This window comes from Petromyzon marinus, chromosome 43 (genome assembly GCF_048934315.1).
Source record: "Petromyzon marinus isolate PM22_M1 ecotype Great Lakes invasive population chromosome 43, UKy_Petmar_22M1.pri1.0, whole genome shotgun sequence".
In the NCBI taxonomy this organism is placed as follows: domain Eukaryota; kingdom Metazoa; phylum Chordata; class Hyperoartia; order Petromyzontiformes; family Petromyzontidae; genus Petromyzon; species Petromyzon marinus.
In genome coordinates this window covers 6,834,544-6,859,275 of record NC_133709.1, presented here as the reverse complement: position 1 = coordinate 6,859,275, position 24,732 = coordinate 6,834,544, and the positions used below count along the sequence as shown (strand labels likewise).

General features: G+C 44.9%; 1 protein-coding gene across 4 annotated transcripts in view; it reads right to left on the bottom strand.

Annotated features, from left to right (window-relative positions):
- LOC116951442 (fibrocystin-L-like) overlaps positions 1 to 23,405 on the bottom strand; it is a 65,051-nt gene extending 41,646 nt beyond the window's left edge. Inside the window, exons 1-16 of one of the 4 annotated variants that reach the window (XM_032970059.2) lie at positions 22,911 to 23,405; positions 18,912 to 19,002; positions 18,455 to 18,599; positions 18,110 to 18,232; positions 17,348 to 17,402; positions 15,359 to 15,444; positions 13,554 to 13,629; positions 11,922 to 12,001; positions 11,188 to 11,263; positions 9,288 to 9,382; positions 7,473 to 7,554; positions 5,445 to 5,527; positions 4,034 to 4,146; positions 2,010 to 2,103; positions 1,138 to 1,253; positions 136 to 259 (exon numbers count right to left, since the gene is read on the bottom strand). In XM_032970059.2, the coding sequence (XP_032825950.1) occupies positions 136 to 259; positions 1,138 to 1,253; positions 2,010 to 2,103; positions 4,034 to 4,146; positions 5,445 to 5,527; positions 7,473 to 7,554; positions 9,288 to 9,382; positions 11,188 to 11,263; positions 11,922 to 12,001; positions 13,554 to 13,629; positions 15,359 to 15,444; positions 17,348 to 17,402; positions 18,110 to 18,218 (1,189 nt within the window). In that variant the 5' untranslated portion in view covers positions 18,219 to 18,232; positions 18,455 to 18,599; positions 18,912 to 19,002; positions 22,911 to 23,405. The remainder of the gene's footprint in view (positions 1 to 135; positions 260 to 1,137; positions 1,254 to 2,009; positions 2,104 to 4,033; positions 4,147 to 5,444; positions 5,528 to 7,472; positions 7,555 to 9,287; positions 9,383 to 11,187; positions 11,264 to 11,921; positions 12,002 to 13,553; positions 13,630 to 15,358; positions 15,445 to 17,347; positions 17,403 to 18,109; positions 18,233 to 18,454; positions 18,600 to 18,911; positions 19,003 to 22,910) is intronic. The other 3 variants (XM_032970055.2, XM_032970056.2, XM_032970057.2) reach the window with 3 other exon arrangements.
- Between the last annotated feature and the right edge of the window lie 1,327 nt (positions 23,406 to 24,732).

The window sequence follows — 24,732 nt, the reverse complement described above, 5'->3', positions numbered from 1 at the left end:
GGAAATGCTGCTTACGATGACGATGGTGGAGATGATGATAACGACGAGAGGTTGTAGTGACGCTGTTCGTGGTGGTGGTGGTGGTTGTTGTTTGTGGCGGTGGTGTTGATGACGGTGGCAAGTGACCGCACTCACCCCAGTGGGAGAATTCGAGCGCAGCCGTCAGGGTGATCTTGCTCTTTTCAACCAAGGCAACCGTACGCACCTCATTCTCCTGGAAGCTGAACCCGCTCGCGGTGATGAGAATCTCGTCCTTCTCCTGGGATGTGGAAACCGCGCGCACGCAGAAACAAAAAATAACACAACACAGCCCCGCGGGGAGACGTGTTGCTGGCGCTCGGTGGCAGCTGTAATGTTTATTATTTTTCTCTCTCTCTCTCCTCTATGGGCACCTGACTCATTAAGGATCAATAAGGTAATCAAACTCAGGATGGTCTCGTAACGATGATAAATTAGTAATGGTTAAACAATGTAAGTATTAAACAACTTCGGGAGCAACGAGAACAACAACAAACACTACTTTTCGGTCACCATAACCATCTCTTTCTCTCGCTGCTAGAACTACTGAATATCAACTCGCAGTTGTCTAAAGGTGCAAGTACGGTGCTACTAAGCTCCAAACCCCCGTGTTGACGTCACGCGCAAATTTTCTACATTCGGTGTCAATCGCACAGAATCTGAATATTTATACTGGAGGAATCCGATGAGCCCTAAAGCTACCCCCTCCACCTCCACCGCTGAATGTGAGCCACCGATAAATGTGAGCCGCCCGCAACTACCACCACCGCCTGCTTCATTTCCAACCTCCCAGAGCGCCCGAACCCGCTCCCGCATCCCCCTTCAGGATGGGGGCACTCTGGGAGGTCACCATTTGAAGGAAAGGAGGCAAGCTTTCACTTCACGCCCACGTATGCCCATGGCGCACGGCAGGCAAGGCAAGCAGCAACAACAACAACGAAACGCCAGTGTCTTCTTGCCAATCCACCCCCATCTCCGAGACAGGAGGCCCATCCTTTCCCCGCCGAACACCCACCCCCCTCCCGCACACACCCTTCCCCGCATCGACCAACGCAGTCCGTGCGTTGAGGTTTCCTTCGAAGGTCGAACACGCGATGGAGCCGAAGGACTTGCACTGACCTGCAAATTGTTGTTGTCAAGGAGTGTGATCGTTGTGGTTCCGGCGGGGGCCGTGGCTGCCAGTTTCCCCTTGTAGGATCTGCCGCTTCCTTCCAGTGCCAAGCTTCCGAATATAGCTGTATTTAGAAGTAAATAAATATGTATAAACACAAAGTAACGCCATAAGATTCAGGACACCCACCATAAGAGTTTACCCCACCACCCCTGGCCACCACCCCACTCAGGGGCTGTCTGGAGCTTGTTTCTGGCATCAGAAGTGACATCGAACTACCAAAGGCAGCTCCATTGCCTGGACACCAATCACTGCCCAAATTAAAGAGCACAAATCACTGCGTCACACTTGGTTGTTTCGATTAATTTGGTAAATTCGTCCTCTGAATGTTACTCTTATCTAATACAGTGGGTATGGAAGTGATGCCCTCTATTGTGTGCACCAGACGTCACTTGAAGGCAAATTCAGAGGTAGCTCTGTGATGTCCACTTCTCAAACATGAAGGGGCTGCACGGGTGTGCGCGAGACCCTGAATGGATCCTTCGTCTCATTATGCAACGCTGTTAGCAAATTCGCGAGAGAATCCGAGAAAAGACTCAAAGAATGCACTCAATAACAGACGTGTGTCGGGATTACATGTTCTGCCGGAATTTTCCACATCGACTTCCCGTTTCTCTCGTCTCATTTTAGACACAATCCTGGCCAACGAGGAAGTTGTGAGCTCAACAGGAAGTGATGCAGTGACAGAAAATGGCTCTGTGTTAATAGGCTCTCGGCACGTGGGCTGAGTGCTTATTACGTGCAACGCGAAAAGACAATGGAGGGCTAGAAATTATTAATCATTATATTTGTCTTACAAAGGTGCGGGCTGATCACCCACCTAGGCCACGACCAAAAGGGTCAGAGCTGCCGGTCAGGATGATACGTGTTATTCCTTGTTGAAACTCCGTCCTACGCGATATCAGCATCCTACCCTGCACACAAACACGTGTACACATGCGTACAGGATATATACATGTACGCACAACTTTGTAATGCGCGCATTTTCCGTTTACACCCACGAGAGCGAGAGAGAGGGGGAATGATTCAGAGGCGTGGAAAACCACACACGAGACAGCCGAAATCGGCATCTACAATTACCTGAGTTCTGTGGCCCTATCTTAGGATGTTTGGCCAACTCCATTAACGAGGTTAATTTTCTATACATGGGGGAGGAAACCGGAGTACCACTTGAGAAGACCCCGCTACTTACGAGGGGCGAGAAGTAACATTCAAACCTCCGTGCCGTTCTTCTTTGGTTCTTTCGGTAAAGTCACGTAGAATGAGAATAAAATAATAAATTGATAAAATAAAATAACACAATAATATTCTCACGACGTTTCGGCCACAACACAAGCGGCCTTCATCAGGTGAAGGGACGAGACTGTCTGGTAGGACAGCGCTGGAGTGAAAGAGCCACGTTCAGATCACGGCCTTTAAGCTGTGTGAGAGGAACAAAGCGCCTTGACAAAGGAATTAGCATATAATTTAGCATTGGAATGGCTGAATGATTAGCTTGTGACCAGTCACAAGCTTAAAGGCCGTGATCTGAACGTGGCTCTTTCACTCCAGCGCTGTCCTACCAGACAGTCTCGTCCCTTCACCTGATGAAGGCCGCTTGTGTTGTGGCCGAAACGTCGTGAGAATATTATTGTGTTATTTTATTTTATCAATTTATTATTTTATTCTCATTCTACGTGACTTTACCGAAAGAACCAAATAAGATGAATCATTGCAGTCACGAAAGCTTTAAATCGAAATTTAACCTCCGTGCCGTTGTTCGTGTGCAGGCAGCAATGTGGCAGTGTGGCGTGGCGGTTGCATTGTAGTCACGTGAGTGCTGCATCACCTCGTGCTTAGGACGAGCGGCTCACCAGTTACTTAAATCAAACTAAACTCAAGAATTTATTTTATTCTATCAGGTGAGGCCCACTGAGCTATGTAGCTCTTTGTTTCAGAAGCTGCCTGGCCATAAACGATAGCTCACCGAAGTGGCTTTGTACGTTGAAATGTGTTGCAGCCAAACACTCTGAAAGCACGCTTTAAAATGTGGGGGGGAAAACTGGAGGATCCGGATAAAAATCCACACGGCCACGGGGAGAGAGACACACAAACTCCAAATAAACAGCAGGCGTCATGGTCAGGATTGAACCCACGACTCCTGTGTACCAGGTGAGGTGGCCACCATCTCACCACCGCGGCGGTCCGATAAAGCATTTCATGATTGTGGAATAATTTGTAGAGGCTTTGTGTATCCTCGTGCCCGTTCATTTAGTTTGCGAGCTCCTAGGGACATAGACAGCGTTATGGAGACGATAGACATTCGAGTGACGAGGTTGATCTTGTGCCATGCTGATGAAGATGATGTGGTGAGTGACGTGATGCGTGGTGAGCAGTGTGGTGTGTGGAAAATGATGTGGAGAGTGATGTGCTGCCTGGTGCACTGAGTGGTGTGATACGTGGTGAGTAGTGGTTTGCGTGGCACATGGTGAGTGGCGGGTGGTGTGGTGAGGGATGTGGCACAGGGTGTGGGGAGCGGAAGCGTAATGGTCAGCCTGCTGCACTACAAACCCGGCGACCCAAGTTCGATTCCCGCTCACGACCAATAACAGTAGCGAATATCTGAACCGTGGGCCTCCCCTAGTACCTGGTGCGGTGTTTAAAAACACATCAGCACTGGGGAGACAAAGGTGGGGCGTGGTGCTGGTCACCTCCCCCTGCCCACCCTCAAGTGCCACAGTGCCGGCCTTCCTAAGTGCTGCTCGCTTCAAGCAGTTGCCCCAACAGTCTGCTCAGGATACACGGGGGATCTTGTCTTTTTGGTGAGCGGTGTGCTGCATGGTGCGCTGCTGCGTTATGCCGTGCCTGCACAGTGATGTGCGCTGCTCTCAGCGTGCTGCCCGGAAGGACCTCCAAGGCCCCGTTGACGACGACATTCCTGAGAGACGGGGTCGTAGTGTCCACAAGCAACCAAAGGTCTGAGGGGGTCAAAGCTCAGGGGTTAGAGGTCAAAGTTCAAGAGCGGCTTGGCAAGATTACGCGTCATGAAGGATCGCCTGCAGGACGGTAATTACTTTATGTATGAGGAGAATGTGTATGTATGTATATAATTACAGAAATATAGCTGGGAAACTTGTTGCGATATATAAGTTCCACGATAATCATATTGTCCGTTTTGCACAATGTCATGATATTGTGATTATATCGCTGCTCATTTTATGTTTTGGAGATATAAAATTTCGTGGCAAAATCAAATTAATGCTAAAATAGCGATTACCCATTAAATTAGCATCAATTATTTCACAGCATGCGCGCAATACGCGTTTGGTACATGGTAATAGTTGCAATCGTTGGAACATTTATCACAGGCTTACGTGCATAATATCAAAATCCGATTTACAATGCGTGCGTGGGATTTGCGTGGTAAGTTGCTACCGCAAGTCAGAGGCGTGAGCAATCTGTGCATACCTGTCAACCGATACGGTTTACCCGTATTCTTGTACAGGGAATTTTAGTTTTCAGGTCCATATGGCGTACAGCCGTTTCAATTTGGGTATTTTTTTTGTTTGGTCGATTTGTTTGCGTTTCTCCCTTGTGATGGGACTTTCTAAGATGAACGTTGAGATTTATAAAGACACGGGGGTGACCAATAAGGTCTGAATTGGTCTGTAATAAGGTAGGAGGCACTGATAAGGAGTTGACGGGTTTGTGTCTGTGCTTTAACAAAGTTTTCAGAAGCATTAATTCGAACTTGAAATACATCACAGACACTGCAATGAGACGACATCTTTCGGAGTGAAAAACTATTTACAGAGTTATGGGAAACTGATATTGGGGTGACACTGATATTTGATATCGTATTATGATAAATTATTATCGCGGCAAGGCTCGTGGACAATGTCTCCATACATCGTATAGCAGTGACCCCCCCTGCTGAATCTGGAGAGGAGCTTGAGAATGAGATGTAAAATAGTTGGATATATTTCAGCACATAACCCCCACACCCCCCCCCCGTCCTCTTTTATTTCCCCAACCCCCCCTCCTCCCGACGATGCCCCGAGCAACTTCGATACAGTGGTTGGTTAGGGAAAGTTTGAGAGACAAGACTCCCCTAAAATTAACGGATGAATATTGGAAGATCCAGTCATAATGGCTTAAGCAGGCGAATCTTTTTTTTTTTACAATTGACAATAACATTTGGAGGAGGGAAAATAGAAAAGAAATATAATGACAGATAAAGAAAGAACACTGCCTACAAGGGCAAAGGCAGGCACACCTTGCTCAATGACTAAGTCGCTGCCATCAGTGGGGCGATTCTTCATCAGACACAGCCACGTCAGGTTTGCAGAAAAGCGGGCCCTTGATAGGAGACAACACACCAGCGGTGACCCACGCAAAAATAAATTCGACACTGGTGCTTAAAAAACGAGCGGTGTTTTTTGTTTTAACCAATCGTCGGGTCAAACGTTACTTCCGGCTCAAATGAGCGTTGAGGCAATGCTCGTCGTCTGTGTACCAGTGGTGTAAATTCCACATTCCTATGGCGGGGGTGGTGGGGGGGGTCGAGCCGAATCAATCCCCAAGCAGGATTTGACCTCGCAACCTTCCGATTGCGATTTCCCCTCTCGCTGTACCGCTGAGCCAGCTGGCCGGCTACCGATACTGATCAGCGGTCCCACATTATCGGCGTCGACAGCATCGCGACGCATTCTCAGTCCGTGTCACTACTGGACATCCGTGAAAAAAAGAGCTTCATAGCTCATCGGATTTCTCCAGGATAAATTAACATTCTGACGAGTCTGACTCACTCCTGGACGAATGATCTCTCAGCACACTTTGAGGCACAAATCAACTTCGTTTTGAGCGCGGTACAACGTCACGTATCCGCCATGCCCAATTGGCCGCCCACATCCAGCGCAATATAAGCGTAACATTGGTGTCACTTCCTATGGATGTTCACAAATCTGAGACTTTTCACAATATTCGATCTTTAAATATATACATATATACCTTAACCTCAGCCCCCCCTCATTCCCCCGCCAGCGAGTCAACGTTTGCCCTGCATTTTAAATTCATCTCACTACCAAGAGTCCTACAGTTTATATGGAAGCACATCAACTCATTGCTTCACGCTGACATCTGTACCAATCAAACGGCAATGGGTGTGGAAGTACTGTGTAGTCCGTTAATTCCCATGGTCATGCACAAACACTCGGCCATATAGGGAGACATCACTGCAGAGAAAACAACACTTCGTTTTGCAAAACATTTAGCATCAGAATATTTATACTGCAAGAGGAATCCGACGAGCTATAAAAAGCTCTTTTTCACAGATATCCAGTAGGAGCAGGTTAAGAACGTTACAACAAACAGAACAATAACACGATGATTTTTTGTTATTTTATTTTCACCTACGTGATTTTGCCCAATAGAACCAAAGAGTAATAACACGATAGCCATGCAAAGTACAGAAAAGGTAAACAAATCACCCAAAAAACATACAAATTAAACTAAACCATCCCCATCCTACCCATGCAAAGCCCACCTAGGCATTAACGTATTTTTCAGAATAGACCTGGCCACATTTAGAGAACACCAAATCTGTAATATGCCTCTTTAAACTATCTTCAACACTCTCCAATGTAATCCATAATGGGTGACCCGAAGTTTCGTCGCTTTGACAAAGAACAAACACAACTCCTCTTTTTAACACGTGGGCTTTATCCTCTTTATGCGGTCGTTACTCCATTAATAACCGCGTGACTCCTTTTTCATTGTGCTTGAGCCGTTGGCTTCACGAGAGAAAAAAAAACTCCCTATTATCAACGGCCCCCATTCATCCCGATCATCAGCGATTGTTTTCTGAATCCCCTTCCCCGTAAGTTCACTGCTTCCCAATGATGCGCACATTGTTCAACGCGCGAGCAGAGCCGAGCGGCAAAAGAATTCCCAAATTATCCACAACATATTTTGCTGTTGTTAACGTTCTGACCCAGACCCTACTGCACTGCTGTGAACAAGAGCTTTATAGCTCATGGGATTACTCCGGTATGAATACATATTATGATTCTGGTAATCCTCGATGAACACCCCCCCCCCCGCCCTTTGCCCCCCCTCCGCCACCCCTCATATAATCGGGAGTATATTTACGGATAACCCCGCGGATAACAGGATCAATGAGACGTAACAAAAACATTGCTTAAAAAAAAGAGGGTTTTTAGAAATCAGTGCGGTACAATATTTAGGAATGAAAACAGCCTGTGTGTGAATAGAGGGCGGTTGTCTTAGCAATGACGGTCCTCACTTGTTTGCTGTGGCGGAATCCAAGGGAAGTGCATTTGAGTAGTTACAGATGAATTTATTTACCGTGCTTGAGTCGGAGAACTCTGCAGAAGAGAACACAGAGATACAAGCGATAACGTTCACAATCAGCAAGCAGTAAGCTGCGCACTGCCTGTTACAGAAACACACTTCCTACACAATTGTATATTTGCACATCGTCCCCATGTAAATGTCTTAAATATCAACTTGCAGGCCTGAAATCCGTCCGCTCGCGCCACAGTATTTGGCCTACTCTTCCACGATGTTAAAGACGTCTTGGAAAGTGGTGGGGGTGGGGGAGTGGGTGGGGGGGGGGCTGGGGGCTACTGAACTTTAATCCCACCACGTACGGACCTGCCGATTCAACTGCGGTTGTGCCGAGATTTATACCGTTGAGTTGGACAGAACCCAACCCTTCCGTAACCTGGGGACTGTCTGTACAGTCGTCCCTCGGTTAACGGTATTCATCGTTAATTGAAATGCTCGTTAATCGAACATTGGAAACACACGTTAAATGGCTCAATTTGTACCAAGACGATCAGAAGTTGGCCCATTGCACCATAAAAACATTGTTCATAATATTTAAACACGCGATTTTTATAAATACGCGTTACAAGAACACATTAAAACATTCATATGAATACATTCATAATGAATACATTGAGAATATAAAGGTGGATTTGAAGCTTTCGTGACTGCAAGGATCCATACTCTTTGGTTCTATTCGGTAAAGTCACGTAGGTAACAAAAATATTTTTAGTTTTATTTTTTACCTACGTGACTTTACCGAATAGAACCAAAGAGTATGAATATAAAAGTGCATAAACAGAGCATAACATTTATTTATTTTTACCTGAGGCTAAGAAGATGGACCGCTTAAGCGGTTGATTGAGAAGTTCGGGTGGGAGAAAATTGTATTCCTCACTCTCTTGTCTTTCTTCGCATTAATTTTAGGGGCCATTGTTACTGGTCTTATTAAATTTTTAAGTAAAAAAAACACTAAGTATTGCAGAGAGCTGTTTCCATAAGCAACGCGCATCAAACATCGAAAAGCTACCAGCCCAGTTGCTCTCAAATCGTTCAAAAAAGGGTGGATCGCTGATTGGCTGAGGCCCTGTGAGTCCACCAGGAGCGCTCCGATTGGCCGAAATTGGCGGGTCCGCGTGATTTCGCAAACTTAGTGTTAATCGAAAATGTATCCTTAATAGAAACAATGGGACCTCGTGGGAGGCGGATCGTTTATCGAAATATCGTTAATCGATGGCAACTTAAACCGAGGGACCGCCGCTGTATTTCACCATCGTTTCAACTCTCCACGCTCCGAGAGATGGAATCAAAACTGGCGACTTCGAGATTGCAAGTTCGAGTGCGCCGACCGTAACACCACTGCCAGCGTCCACCCCGTCAACCACGTAACATCAACAAGGCAATTGTTGGGAAAAAGGGCAATTAAAGACAACCCGCTCAGCGACTATGGCTATGCAACCCAAACTATCGTCCGTCCGTACGGTAGTAAACCACTGTAGTCTGCAGGAAGAATAGCAAAACTACCGGAACTCTCTCTGATGAAGCCCCTCTCTCGTTGTGGCCGGAAGATCTCGGCATTGAGCATTTAGTTCCTGAACGTATTGCCATACGCAAGACGAGTACAGTGACGGTTTTTAATCAACTTTCTCACAGTCACGATTTGCAGGTTTTTGCACATGTGCACGCACGCAAAGGTCACATTGCGCGCATTAACACGATGGAGATAAGAGTTTTTACTATATATATAAACTGTGGCTACTTGGCAAGGTACCTGGTGTGAAAACCACGTTGCGAGCTTCAGTGATGTTGCCGTTCTGAAGCATTTTGAGAAGGCACGTCCACGAACACTGTTGAGCAATCGGGAGACTGGAGGAGCATTGGGGTTAAGTATATACACGATTGCAGGACACTATTATCTCCGTCATCATGCAATGTACAAAGTAAAATTGGTACTTTTTATTTTTAGGGGCCGTCCATAAATGACGTCACGCGATTTTGGACGAATTTTGACCCCCCCCCCTTCGTCACACGGCGTCACGAAAAGTTAGACCCCCCCTCAATATGACGTCACAAAGCTCTGCCCCCCCCCAAAGAAAATATATAAAACATGCTTCAAATCGCTTTAAACTATTGTCATCGTAGTGCGTATTTAATGTGGCGCTGCACTCTGATGTAGGAGAAAACATTTATTAAAAAGTCTATTTAATTAAGTAGAACGTGTTGTCTATATTTATTTAAAGTTGCGCATTTTGATGTGACGTCACGTTTCTCAAACCCCTCCGCCCATCGTCACACATCGTCACAAATGTCTGACCCCCCCCCCCCCACAGGTGCGTGACGTCATTTATGGACGGCCATTTTCCGAGTTGTGCGAAAATTACTCCCAGATCGACAAACCGCGGGAACAGCAAGCCTTAAGCAAGGACTTGCCGTCCATAAATGAGAGGGTGAGACACGGAGTGAAAGTGACCACACATCATTTGAGTGATTTTTAGAAGACTTGAGCTGATTTTAATATATATTTAACTAACTACATAATATTATAATGTAATAATATTATTATTATTACATTTTGGTACTGCCAAAGGAGGTCTAATGATGTAATTATATTATTACATTTTGGTACTGGCAAAGGAGGTCTAATGATGCTCACCCCGAGCCCTCATTAGTTTGATAGTGCATTGTCTTTGAGCTGTGTGACGCCTTTTGGCGTCATCTGGTCGAACACCAATAGGGTCGAGGCTCAAAAGAAAGCCATCCCTTGGTGTGGACCAATCAGTTTCAAGGACAATGCATCATATATTATCATAGTATGTTTTTTACATCATTAGACCTCCTTTGCCAGTAAAAAAAAGTAATAATAGGGTTTTTCCCCTTTTTTGTGGCAACAAAACTGAAACCTTTTTACAAGGATTCATGTTACTGCATTAACCACAATACCTGCAGTCAAAATGCAAACAAAAAACATACTATGATAATATATGCATTGTCCTTGAAACTGATTGGTCCACACCAAGGGACGGCTTTCTTTTGAGCCTCGACCCAATTGGTGCTCGACCAGATGACGCCAGAAGGCGTACAGCTCAAAGACAATGCACTATCAAAGTAATGAGGGCTCGGGGTGAGCATCTACATCATTAGACCTCCTTTGTCAGTACCAAATAGTAATAATAGGGTTTTTCCCCTTTTTTCTGGCAACAAAACTGACACCTTTTTACAAGGATTCATGTCTGCATTAACCACAATATCAGACCCTGATGAACATAAAAGGCATTATACATTAAACGACAAATTAATGTATCTCATCTCCATATCGTCTGAAGCCCTCTCCTCTCAATTGACAACATCTCTATCTCTTGCTTATTACATCTCTTCTGTCATCTCACTGAATAGTTCATAAATTCAAATAAGTTTTCTTCCTGCACCCTCCCCCCCCCCCCCCCATGGGCTAGCACCACCGTGGACTGAAGTCAATACAAGTGCGGTGACACGCACAGCATGCTGGGATTTCTTTCTGGTTATGATTCGCCGTTGTAAGACGCACAATTTTAAAAAATGTATCCACCCACGGTTAAAAAAAATGTGTTTTCCGATATGCGCGCACAATTTTTTTTATGCCCATTGACTTTTACTCTTTGCCTGGAATGATCGCTGCAATTTAAAGCGCTTACCTTGGGATGTCTTTCAATGTGCCCCCCACCACTAACAATGCCGTGATGTTCGACTGAATGCAACCCCGCACACAATCTGCGGACAAATGGGAAGTCCATTCCTCAGAGATACATTCAATGCAAAATACCGTCAATGCCATAAATGTTGCCAAATGTTGCCAAATTGTATGAATTACTCCTCGAAAATTGCTTAATTGGGAAAAACCATCAGAGCAACATTGTCCCCCTGCCTACTGGCAAAAGAATAACGCCTTGTGCCACACAGGGACAGCTGCCACTCGTGGATCCCTTAGGCTATAGTGCAGTGCGGGGCATTCAAACGGTTGAGCAGAGATCGGACGTAAAGGCGCTCTGGGATGCAAGGCATTTAAGCTTCTTCACGGTTTCAGCCAAATCGCCCCTTTTCATTCTCAACAGCATCTAACAGAGTGGAGCCTTGCCTATGAACATCTGACATTAGATTGAGCATGCCTGACTGCTGAGACACCGAATGTCGAAACCTTTCCAGAGTTTGCTCGTGTTAAATCGATGTTGCTGAGAAAAAAAAAAACACTCACAGAAGGCCACGTGGCCGATGGGACGTGCAAACAAAAAAAATAAAACATATTTCTTTATGTGCCAAGACAGATACGGGAAGGCGGTGAACCGTCTGCTTGTTTATTGTGTTCCTAAACAGTCTTTTTGTAGACGACACCATTAAATGTCACATCCAGAACAAGGCCCTACTATCTGACCTATGGGAACTGTCATGTCCCCCTGCGAAGACTTGATGTATTGGGTGGTGTTCTCCATGCAGCTGAAGGGATCGGGAAAACTGAAAGTACAACAACAACAACAACATTTGTGAAATAAATGATTTGGTGACGCTGCTGCTGCGTTTGCAGTGGTGCACAAGCACAATAATAACAACACAACACAACACGTGCGTCAATAACACTGCCGTCTGTCAATATTTGGTTTCATTTAAGGCACTGATACTGACATATCTGTTCAGTTCCTTTTTTACAGTTGGAAAGGAAATGCTTTCAAGTTACTTGAAAATGAATCCCGTGCACCGCAGGGGTACAGCCAGAGTTTGGAAGTTGGGGCAAAGTAGCTTGGAGGGTGCCCTACAATATACTATTAATAGTTTTACTATTTTTATTTGAGCGGGTAAGGCCCTCTGAACTCTATAGCTATTTTTCAGAAGCGACATAGCCACAAATGATAGCTCAACGAAGTGGCTCATCATGTGTAATATCATTGCAGAAAAATACTCTAAACGCACGTTTCTAAACGTGGAGGGAGAAACCGGAGGACCCGGAGAAAAGTCCACGCGACCACGGGGAGAGAGACATCCAATCTCCAAATATACAGCAGCGGCAGGCGTCAGGGTCAGGCTCGAACCCACGACCTCCTGCATACCAGGCGAGGTAGTTAACATCTCCTAGCCACCGTGATGATGATGAGAGAGAGAGACACGCAGACTCCAAATATACAGCAGCAGGCGATAGGGTCGGGATCGAACCCACGACATACTGCATACCAGGCGAGGTAGTTAACAGCTCCTAGCCACCGTGATGATGATGAGAGAGAGAGACACGCAGACTCCAAATATACAGGTAGCAGGCGTTGTCAGGGTCGGGATCGAACCCACGACCTCCTGCACACCAGGCGAGGTAGTTAACAGCTCCTAGCCACCGTGATGATGAGAGAGAGAGACACGCAGACTCCAAATATACAGGTAGCAGGCGTTGTCAGGGTCGGGATCGAACCCACGACCTCCTGCACACCAGGCGAGGTAGTTAACATCTCCTAGCCACCCCGGCACCCCAAGTGATTGGGTCCCCACACTGTACTTTCGTAATTTTACTGCGCTACAATAACATTCAACAACATCACCTGGTGGTACTTCGTTGGCAGCAGTGGTGCACAAGCGCAAATAACCAAGACAATACGCAACAAGTTCTTGAGAAAAAAAACACCGTGGCCTTAAAAAGCAAATTATATAATAGGTGACGATTCAGGCCGTGGCTCATCTTCACAGTGATCTTGGGGGGGGGGGGGGGGTGGGGGAATCAGTGGTGGGGGAGGACCAGTTGGGGGGGGTACCAGTGTAGGGGGGGGGGTTTAGGTTGACCAGTTGGGGGGGGGGGGGAGGGACCAGTGGTCTTGATTGGGATGGAGACCGGTGCGCCATATCAATGATTTTGAGAAGCACTGCTCTTGTGCGATCATGGCAGCCAACATCACAGCAGCCTAAGATATTGAATAACCAAACAAATAATGCAAACAGAGATCCAGTACAAGCGCCGTGACGTTTAAGCATCGTGTCAAATGCCGCTGTGACACGCACGCACGTGAAGCATTAGGTGACAGATGCTTACATCACAGGATCAGTCGACGGAGAGCAGGAGGCGATTGTATCTGGAATCAGAGCCCTGAGTTGTGTGTACACGCACCCTGTAAATAGACGACAGGCAGCAGGTCGCACAGCCTGGTTCGAACACGATTCACACAATGGCAATGGTGTATACCGTCCATTGATATTTCAGCCAGGCAGTTTACATCTTGCAGGGCAGCCACTCTGATACCTATTGCGCATTTTTCAATTCCTCCTGATCACGTGCCTTTAGTTCCACTGCCATATTATACGTAAGAGTCAAATTAACAGCGATAACACAGTATTCTATGGATTGAAAGAGGCACTTTCCCCCTCTATTTTAAACCAAACGTCGGGGGTGCGTCTTATAATCTGGCGGGCGTGTGTGTATATTTTATTGACACCGGACACAATTTTGTGGTGAGTCTTACCTTCTGGAGCACCTTATAAAGAGTGCAGCCTTTTTGTCAATCTGCTCCTGGATAAAAGCCTTTCCACGCTGGGGCAGCCACGCGGATTACCCTTGACCATACTTGACCACACTGGTCTTAGTGGGCTTGTTGAAATAGTGGGTGTACCGGATCAGATGTCACTCGTCAATTATGGTAACCGTGACCAAAAATCGAACTCTGGTCTGCAGGTTCATAGCACAGTCACCCCCCCCCCCACCTCCCACCTCGTGTTGCAGATTACCGTCCTGGTTTCTGGTTTATCTTAAATGTTGCCTTCCCATTTCGGTGAGAATACACGTGTGTGATTTTGCTGTCACACACTCCCTTGTACATCGATGGGGTTTTTTTTTCCATTCCCAGGTTGACGTACACAGGATTCTTGAAGATAAAGGGCGCAGCCCCGCGATCGCTTGCTCACGCCACTGCTGGCAGGAAAGGGCCTCCACTCGAGGGAATTTGAGATAGCCCCTCTTGAGGGTATTTTTTGCCTACTCTTCCTCTTCCACGTTGGCCAGGTGTCCTGGAAGAGGTGGGAGTGCCCACACTTCATCCCACCAAGTTACTCTGGCGTACCAGTTTCAAATGCTGGGTGGACAGATGTGGAGGGATTTTTAGAAATGTGCCCGTTGCTTAAAATGCCAGCCGGCTTTCAACTGTAGTTGGAAAGTTTAAATTAAAAGAAAATGCGCCCACTGTCTTCTTCTGTATCGGAGAATTCTGGGGGTGGAGTATGCCTGTAATCCAGCACTTCGGAGGCAGTGGGGGTTGGTGAATCACACGAAGTCGTGAAATTCCCTCCTTACCCGTGAACATCAAGGTCACAGCATCTCCTGGTTTTCCAGGGTATGGGTATAACAGTACAGCCAGTTGATTGATTTCCATTTGTTCTATCTGTACATGGATTTGAGTGTTACTCCCACCACCCCGCCTCACATGTTGTGGGTTTTCTCCGGGCACTCTGGTTTCCTCCACATATACAAACACTCAAGAATGGAGTTGGCCCAACATCCCAACATAGGGCCACAGGAGCTTGAGAAATTGTTTGACCTCAGTTCCGGCTGCCTTCCCCCCACTTTCTCTGTGGTTTTCCCCGCACCGACTCTAAATCATTATCTCCCCCTGAGAGTCAACGAGGAGCTTTATGTATAGTTTGCTGTCCTTCCCCCGTGCCTCCGATTAGCACGGGTCGGCTGCGTACAGTGCAAAAGAAGTTCAATATACTGTACATCCATTCCGAATGGGAAAATTCTTGCAAAAATACACAAAAGGATATATCGTCATCGTGAAAAAAGGTACTACTGTGTGCGTCGTATACAACATGCACAAACGTCTCCTACCTGACAAAGACGCGACTCACCTTTCATCACGGTGATATTGCGTTGCTGGTTGGTGATGGGTTTGGTTAGTGTTCCACAGAACCACTCGCAGGCCAACGTATTGTCGCTGCAAACCCAAACAAGCCACACGAGTCACTGGAAGCAATTTCCGCGTGTCAATTAGGTAGAGTATTCCATCGTCATTCGCGAAATTGCTACCCGCAAGTTTGGCTAGCCGCAAAATCGCATCTGGAACTCTACACGACTGCATCGAGAGAGAGATAGAAATAAAGTGATGAGAGAGAATGTGATGAGAGAGAATTTCATGAGAGATCAAGTGATGAGAGAAAGTGATGAGAGAGAATGTGATGAGAGAGAATGTGATGAGAGATAAAGTGATGAGAGAGAATGTGATGAGAGAAAAAGTGATCAGATAATGTGATGAGATAAAGAAATGAGAGAGATGCGTAATATTCATATAAGAAATAGCTTATTTATGTATTTAGTTCAGGCAATTCATACAAACATGCTTTTTTCGTAGGCCAATATCATTACCCACGAAATGTACAATTCACGAACACCTCCAGAAGGTATCCCTCGCGAATAATGAGGGAACCCTGCAGAGTGCAGAGTCTGGTGGAGCGTCTCCGCTTTTCCACGTCCATGTGGTTGGGACGGGGCGGGGGGGGTGGTAAGATTTGTCACATGCGCGATGTAATGGTTAGCACACTGAACCTGCAGCCCAGACGTTTTTTCAGTTCAATTAAATATCCACTGTGGCTACTTCTGATCTCGTTCAATATGTTTGGCCAGTAAGTACTGAAAACCGCCTTTCGAAGTGCAATGAGTTAATGGTCCCAGTTCAGTTTCAGTTTATTTTGAAGTACTGTGTGAGCTAAGAAGCTCTGAAGTCGGGTTTCATCAATGAAAAGCACACACCGTTTCCATGACAGACGTAACACATCAGAGAAAAATAAATTAACAATACAAACAAAAACGTAAGAAATCATAATTTCCAACGTAAATGATTTATTTCAAAAGTTTTAGACCATTAAGGAATCAAATAAGTTCAAGATTAAGCATAAAAATGCCAGTGGTAAAACACACCGTTTCCCAAGAAACACTACATTCACCAATGACAGCAAATAAACTCATCATGTAATCATTGGGATTTTCATTTAATTTGGCAAACAAAAATTTGGCAAACAGAAACACTTAACTTCTAATTTAGCAATCTTTGTAAGAACGTAATCAACCAGGCTATGCGTTTATTGTGTGCTAACCGACGCTCTGTGTTTTGCATTGCATTACACTCCCTAATTTGACTAAATTTGATTTCTACCGTGCTTGTTCCGTGCTTGTTTATGGTTTCATTCTCTCCTCCGGCCGCTATGGGCAGGAATTCCACACAACTCCCCCCTCTGCCCCCCCCTCTCTATTTGAGGCCTCGACACAGAGACGTTGTCTTTCTGTGTGCCTATGTGTGTGTCTCTCTCTGTTTGTCTCTGTGTGAGTCTCACTCTGCTTGCGTGTCTGTCTGTGTGTCTCCGTGTCTATGTTTTGTCTCTCTCTCTCTCTCAAATTTAGCAATGTATGGAAGAACGTAATCAACTAGGTGGGGTGTTGACTGTGGTGTTGGCCGACACTATCTGTGTTGTATTACATTATATTTCCAAGTTTACTAGGTTTGTTTTCTCGTTCATTTGTACCTGATGATGGTTGCTTGTGTTGCAATCGAAACGTCATATTCTATTATTATTATTGAATTAAATTTTATTTCTTTCTACGTGACTTTACCGAAAGAACCAAAGAGTCTGAGTGTATATATATATTTGATTTCACTGTCGTGCGATGAACGCTGTGATGGCTGGACAAGCAGTAAATTGCAGCACTTTGTCTCGTAGGCTCGCCGCCAATCGACTCGGTGTCGGTAGCAATCATTAGGCGAGGTCTTACTGACTATAAAAAAGGTCATAAAAGCGGGGGGGGGGGGGGGGTCGCAAGCCGAGGCGCCGTAGGTCAGGGGTCACCTGTATATGACTGGATACGGGTTGCTCTTTTTACACAGGATCTCGCAATCGTTTCCTGGAAGAGAAAAGGGAGGTTGTTTGGTTATTCACATGGGTCATTCAGGGTCAAGTCACGGTTTTGAGAAATCAGGAGAGACGATCTGCCGATCGACTGTCTTATTATAGTAATAATACCCTTACCAAGGTAAAGCCGCAGGACTATTTTTCAGCAGGGTCCTGCATTGGGATGTTTGGTCAGTTCCATTCATGAGCGTTTGGCTTCATTTGAGAGGAAACCAGAATTCCCGGAGAAAACCAAACTTCAGCATGCATACGAGAGAATAACGAGGGGATACAGCTCTGGCACAGATGGATTCACTCCACTGCTGTTCTACAAATCACCTGGCCAGAAAATTCGCTGAAACGCCCACAGCTATTCAAATATCAGTGATGATCTAACCAAAAGTGCCTTCATAAACTCCCATGATTTAAAGGCCCCAAAATACAAAGGTTCCCCGTATAGCCTTGACAAACTGCTGGGGCAAGTGCTGTAAACTGGAGACTTGCCTGTACAGGGATTATCGGCGTTCGGCACTACCACTAGGGTACAAGCGAGGTGCGCGTGCCCGTATCAATAATGTATGTGTTTTTGTGCACACACCACCGCAGAATCGCGACGACAAAATAAGGCAAGATGGATGTGTGTGGTGGGGGCGTGGCCAAAATGATACCGGAGCAACACTCTGGACTGTTCCAGCTGGATTGAAAGCACATATCCCATACCTGTGAGGTCTGCACACACGATGCCTCTAGGGAGGCAGGAGACCAGCACCAGCAAGAGAAGGGACGGAGAGGCCACTAGGGTCTGGGATGTAGCTCCGGCCATCGACATACTTCCCTTCTAATCTGCAGGGAGAGACACACAATGACAACTGCATTCGTTATATGCTGATAGAGGTGTTGTGGGTGAAGGAGTGGCACACACAGACCAGTCTGGTGAATTACTATTTTCTGTGCGTCAGCGGAGATTATGATTGTCGCGATACGACGGTATTACATTTCACGATATGACGATTATCATGATGAACTGTTTCCCGTAACTATGGAATTGATTTGCACGCGTTTTACTTTTTATATCGTGTCCACGTGATGCATTTGTCGTGTCACTCAACACGAGCCTCCCGCGGATGTCCGTTGCTCTCCAAGAGAGCGGGGTAGCCAACTGGCGTCTCCCAAGTTCCGTGCTGAATGTCTCCCGTGCTGTGCCCGAAAACTGTCAATACAGGTTGCTTTAAAAAAAAATGTGAACACTTCTGAAAAATTTGCAACAATAACCACGTGACATGCGCTGCTGCCTTCGGGCTCTGGAGACCACCTGGAGACGATTCCAGGCCCACGTGTTGACAACGATGGCGAACACGTGGGAGACTCTTTGACTTGTTGAAGCTATTAACATTACATTTGTTATCATGTTACAGTGTACTATCCGTTCTTTTTCTATTAAAAACGATAGTCCCATATAAGTGTTAACATGTTTTTGGAAGCACCCTGTATATATACACACATATAGTAATAAAACACTTACAGTATATATACAGTTGGCTGTTTGCAGAACTCAAGGGGTCTTGTTTTGTTACAGGTTGGTCACCCCTGCTCTGAGGCTGAGAGTGCACGTGCTGTAAATCGCACACGAAATAAATTACACATTCATCAAAACCACTGTGGGCCTGAATATAAAAAATATAATATAGCAAGCAACGTTTCAGGCAATGGCCCTTCTTCATACCGTATAAAATTAAGAACGATATATATGAATATTATCGTTATCAAACGTGCCACCAATTAACGTGGATAATTTTATTTTACAAAGTGCGACTGTAATTATTGGGCGATAGCTATTTCTTTTAGAATTAAAATTACCTTCGTGAACTTGAATGACTGTCAGTTTAACACGTAGGCTTTCGCGACCAATATTATTCATAATAGAGGTTGTTGGGTTAGATCGCGTTATTTATAAATGTGTCGTAACCCTCCACCACCCGACACGGCCATCAGCAAAAAAGTGCCACGTTGACAAAAGACAATTAGTTCAGTATTTTAGCCCACCGGTGTGTTGAAGAGTGAATCCACAACATTTACAGTTTGAGTACGACTTTTCGCTGGTAATTACATCCAGCATCATCGGGCAATTCGCCAGAATGGTAAAGCCCTCACTTCCTCCCGGTCTTAAATAGAGCAGCAGGAATGCCAAAATAATTGAGAATAGCAAAGTTCCAAAAGTAAATATTAGCTCTAACGAAGCAAAAGCCTTAAGAGAGCTCCGTGTAAATATAGATATCCAAATCCTGGCAGCAGATAAAGGCCACACTACTGTAGTGATGTCACGAGCCGATTATGATAATAAAATTATAAATTTACTAGAGGAAAGTACCTACATTAAAATTAAACGAGATCCAACTAATACTTTAGAACGTAAGACTACTGCAATAATTGCAAATTCATTAATCCCTAAGAATGAGCAATACCAAATTAAGCGAAGGGCCTCAAAACCACCTAGACTGTATGGGCTACCAAAGATTCATAAAATCGGCATCCCATTACGACCCATAGTCAGTACAATTGGCTCTGCCACATATAAATTAGCAAAATATATAACTAAACAAATATAGCCCTACATCGGTAGGACATCATAATTCATAAGAAATTCAGAACATCTTGTGAATGTGATTAAAGATATTAAACTTAATCCTAATGATATTCTGGTAAGTTTTGATGTGATTTATCTATTCACTAAGGTTCTAGTGAACGAATCGCTTAAATTACTTGATACACTAGTAAAGAATACAGGTTTACCAAAAAATATTCCGAAACTTGCTGACCATTGTTTAAATAACACTTACTTCTTATGGAGAGGGGATTTCTTTAAACAAAAGGAAGGAGCAGCAATGGGCTCTCCTTTATCTCCTGCTATAGCAAATCTGTACATGGAAAACTTTGAAATAAGAGCACTTGCCTCGAGCACATTAAAACCATCTTTTTTATTTAGATATGTGGATGACACTTTGGTTGTCTGGCCACATGGTAAAGATACACTTCATGATTTTCTAATCATCTCAATGCACAAAACCTGGCCATCTAGTTCACCATGGAAATGGAGGTGAATAACACACTCCCATTCCTAGATATTTTGCTTGGACATGGCCTAAACGGTAAAATAACACATAGCGTTTACAGAAAGCAAACGCACACTGATGCCTATCTGAATGCAGATTCGCATCATAAATAAATCCTCTCTTATCAAGACGCTCATACATCGGGCTAAAACAGTGTTAGATGGTGAAAGTCTAGTGAGAGAGATCAAACTCGTTAAAGAAGCATTACGACAGAATGGCTACAATAATACTCAAATTAACAGAGCACTGAATGCCAAATCACGATCGCAAAGCAACACTGCTGAAAGCGATCAGATTGTTAAAACAATAAAAATTCCATATATCTCAGGAGTAACTGACAAATTAGCCCGTGTTTTGCAAAAGCAAAACATTACAGTAAGATTTGGTACAGTACACAAAATTCAAAAACTAGTATCTTGCACTAAAGACGAATTACCTAAATTAACAGAAGGTGTATATCGGATTCATTGTTTATGTGGCAGATGCTATATTGGACAGACGGGACGTAACATCAGCATAAGACTAAAAGAACACCAAAGAGATATTAAATTATCTCAAACGCAACTGTTGGCAGTGGCAGAACATGCTTGTCAACAAGGACACTCAATTGATTTTGATAACGTTGAAGTGTTGTGTAAAACTAATTATTACTGGCAAAGACTAATTAGAGAATCCATTGAAATTGAGAGAAATAGAAATAACTTTAATCGCTCTGACAGCTACAGGCTTAGTGCGGCTTGGAAGCGTATTATTAAATAATACATATTACAATTCCTTATAGGGGAAACACATACTAATTAACGGATTACTAACGTAGCATATAATCACAATAACACACATTACAACTAATTACTAATCTACAACTCATTACCAATCATAACCATTGACTGATTACCAATCGATTATATAATTACAATAACCCCCCTCCGCCTCAAATCACTGCAACCTGAATGAGTTAAATTATGACGTCACCCTGCTGCTCTATTTAAGACCGGGAGTAAGTGAGGGCTTTACCATTCTGGCGAATTGCCCGATGATGCTGGATGTAATTACCAGCGAAACGTCGTACTCAAACTGTAAATGTTGTGGATTCACTCTTCAACACACCGGTGGGCTAAAGTAGTGAGCTATTTGTCTTTTGTCAACGTGACACTTTTTTGCTGATTAGCCGTGTCGGGTGGTGGAGGGTTACGACACATTGAATGACTGTCATTTCACAAATATGTTGCCAGGGTTAGCGAAGAATTTAATTCGAAGAGCAATCGTCATTTCCAATTAAACTCTGTCCCAGTACACACGCCATCGTTGGCATGTGGTTAGAGACGTTGGCCGAACGCTCAGCAACACGGACGACACGACTATCGTGGATCTTATATAGTTCATAGTTTAGTTTCATTTATTTGGTATAGCCCTGTGAGCCATTCGGCTCTTGAATCGGGTGCAACCGCAACAAACAAAAAATCAAAAACATGAACAAGAAAACATCTTAAAGTGACTATGTGACTGTGCAAACAGAAAATCCAGGAAAAAAACATCAAAATATTCCTGGAATAGCACCGTGTACACCAACGCTGTGTGCAAAAATCCCAGTGGGATGCAAGTCAAACAGAAACAAGAACACTTAGATTAAGGCCATCAGTCTAACTCCGTACTACAACAAACAAAAACACGGCCAAACCAAAACAACTTTTATAAATCACCAAAATAAAGCCATAAATGCAATGTAACGGTGATCATAGATCGCACGCTGTATCGTAATGTCGTCATATCGCGGTGAGCCGAGCAGACAGGCACTGTATGTATGGAGACGTGCAGCCCACTGCTGGACGAGAGCCTGCGCTATTATTCTGCTGTGATGGGACTTTCTCTTGCAGGTGGCACAAACCACCGCGACACTGATTCCCCGACACACGGATCCTAGTGACCGCGAGATGAAAAATCCCATCGCGGCAAAAAACCCCACGCAACGCGTCGACATTTCACGTCACGTTGAAGAAAAAAAAAATCCAACCGTGAAAAACCCAGTCAATGATCTCGTGCACCGCATTGCTCGACTCGTTGTTTTCTCCCATGAACCTGCCACTGTTAGCAAAATAAACTCAACACATTCCTCAACAATAACATTAAGTGGCCTCAAACACAAATACGTACATATAATGGGTGACACTTTGGACAATGGCCCTTCATCATAGCCGAGATACTGTATCGTGGATTTTCCAACATTCTATTGAGTTATTTTCGGTTTAATCTCCGCAAAATTACGAATGTCTTAAAGTTTTATTGTTATTATTTGTGCTTGTGCACCGCTGAACACGCACCAGCGTCCCCAAATAATCTATAACAATTCAGGAAACTTTACGATTTCTCCGCATCAAAAAAATCCCACAGATCCTCACGGAGAAATAACTTACCCCAGCCTGTGCCTGTCGCTCTTGGGTGCTGGTTGGTGTGATGTCAAGAAAACCCAGGTCTCTGTATAAAAGGCAGCGCTATTACATACCTTCGAGGCGAATTTGGTGGCTTAAATATAGCCTGCCACCTGAGTCTGGACAAACAGACAAGTAACTGGAGTTTGGGGGAGGCTATGCACACAGGGAAATGTACGGAACGTCGCCACTCTGTGCCTTCTTGCGTTGTGAGGATGGTGGATAATGTGCACGTGTAACGAGATACACAGCGACAATGCCTATATTGTCCGTGAAAAAAACAAAGGTAAATAAACGTGGTTCGAAAAAGAACCAACCCCCAACTGCGACGATGCTCCCTGTTGCTTCGAGGGTAGAGACAAATGTGCGGCCCTGCAAAATCTTGCTCATGCCACTGCCGGACGAAGGGCCTACCCACTAGAGGGAGTTCTAGATAGCCACTTTAGATGGTATTTGGCCTATCCTTCCACGCTGGTCAGACGTCTTGGAAGAGGTGCCGATCGACTGTTGGCGTACCCATTTATACTGCTGGACGGATGGAGGTTTGGGGGATTTAAGAAACGGGGGGGGGGGGGGGGAAGCTATTTCAATTTCCGCCCCGTGAGATCGATCCGGCGACCTCTGAATTATTTGCAGTGTGAAAAGGAAACATCACTGTGCTTAAGGTGAAGCTGCGAGTCAATTTCTTATACATTTGATGAAAATAACGAATATCGAGCATTGCGTACATTGCACGATCATCATTCTGTGACATCGCATTAACACGGGTGTGAGTGGCATGGCCCAAGAAAGCAAAGAGGTAAAAGCTATATAATATAATGTGACAATTTGGCCAATGCCCGCCATTCATCATTGCACGGGCACTGTATTGTGTATTATCCAACATTGCACATTATGTATTTACAGTTTAAGCTCCGTAGTGTTATTTACGCATGTCATGTCTTTTGTTATTTGTGCACGTGCACAACTGCAAACACAGCAGCGTCACCAAAAAATATCTTACAGCGTGGAAGAGTAGGTCAACTACCATCTAAGGGAATATATACGCATGCTAATTACACATCCTTCCTAGCAACGGCCCTTCTTCATAGTAGAGATGACTGTAGCTGAAAACTTGGGGGCGAGCAGGGGGAGATAATTGAACCGGGAGGGAGCTTCGGAGTCTTGGTCCTTGAACTGAGAGGTCAGCACCCCCCCCCGACTCCGACTCCTTTTGAGACGATGCCTATTGGACTGATCGAATCCAGGAGATTTCAGCTGTCGTATTGACACCGCAGGGAACCATTGAAATCTAAGTTAGGTAAGGTTAGGGTCCTAAGTCAATTACGGCCTCATAATATAACACAGGAGTATCAACTTGATTTAGTAAGCCGCTATAAACTGTTTTCACCGTTGTGAGAATGTGTTCATGACGAATATTCTTTGAGCAAACGCATTCATCCATCGTGCGAATCAGTCCAACACATTCTCACATTCTCACGATGCGACTGGTCACATTCCAGGCGATTCTACCCTATGGCCATCAACGACCAAGTAACATTCAAGAGTTGTTTGCGAACGTCCATCCATGATGATGGTTACGGAATCTCCAAGTCTCTGGACACTGAAACAGAGTGCGAACTAGTGCAGTCTGTTCTCCTATAACGCGTGTAATTGGATATAACGCGATTAATGTATTAGGGAAGACATTTTTTTATAACGCGGATGCGAATTGGATATAACGCGATGGAGTGAACAGAACTACGTCGCATGAGCAGGAATAAGCGGTTGTACAGCTGCCTCGGCGTAGCATCAACCAAGGTGGGAT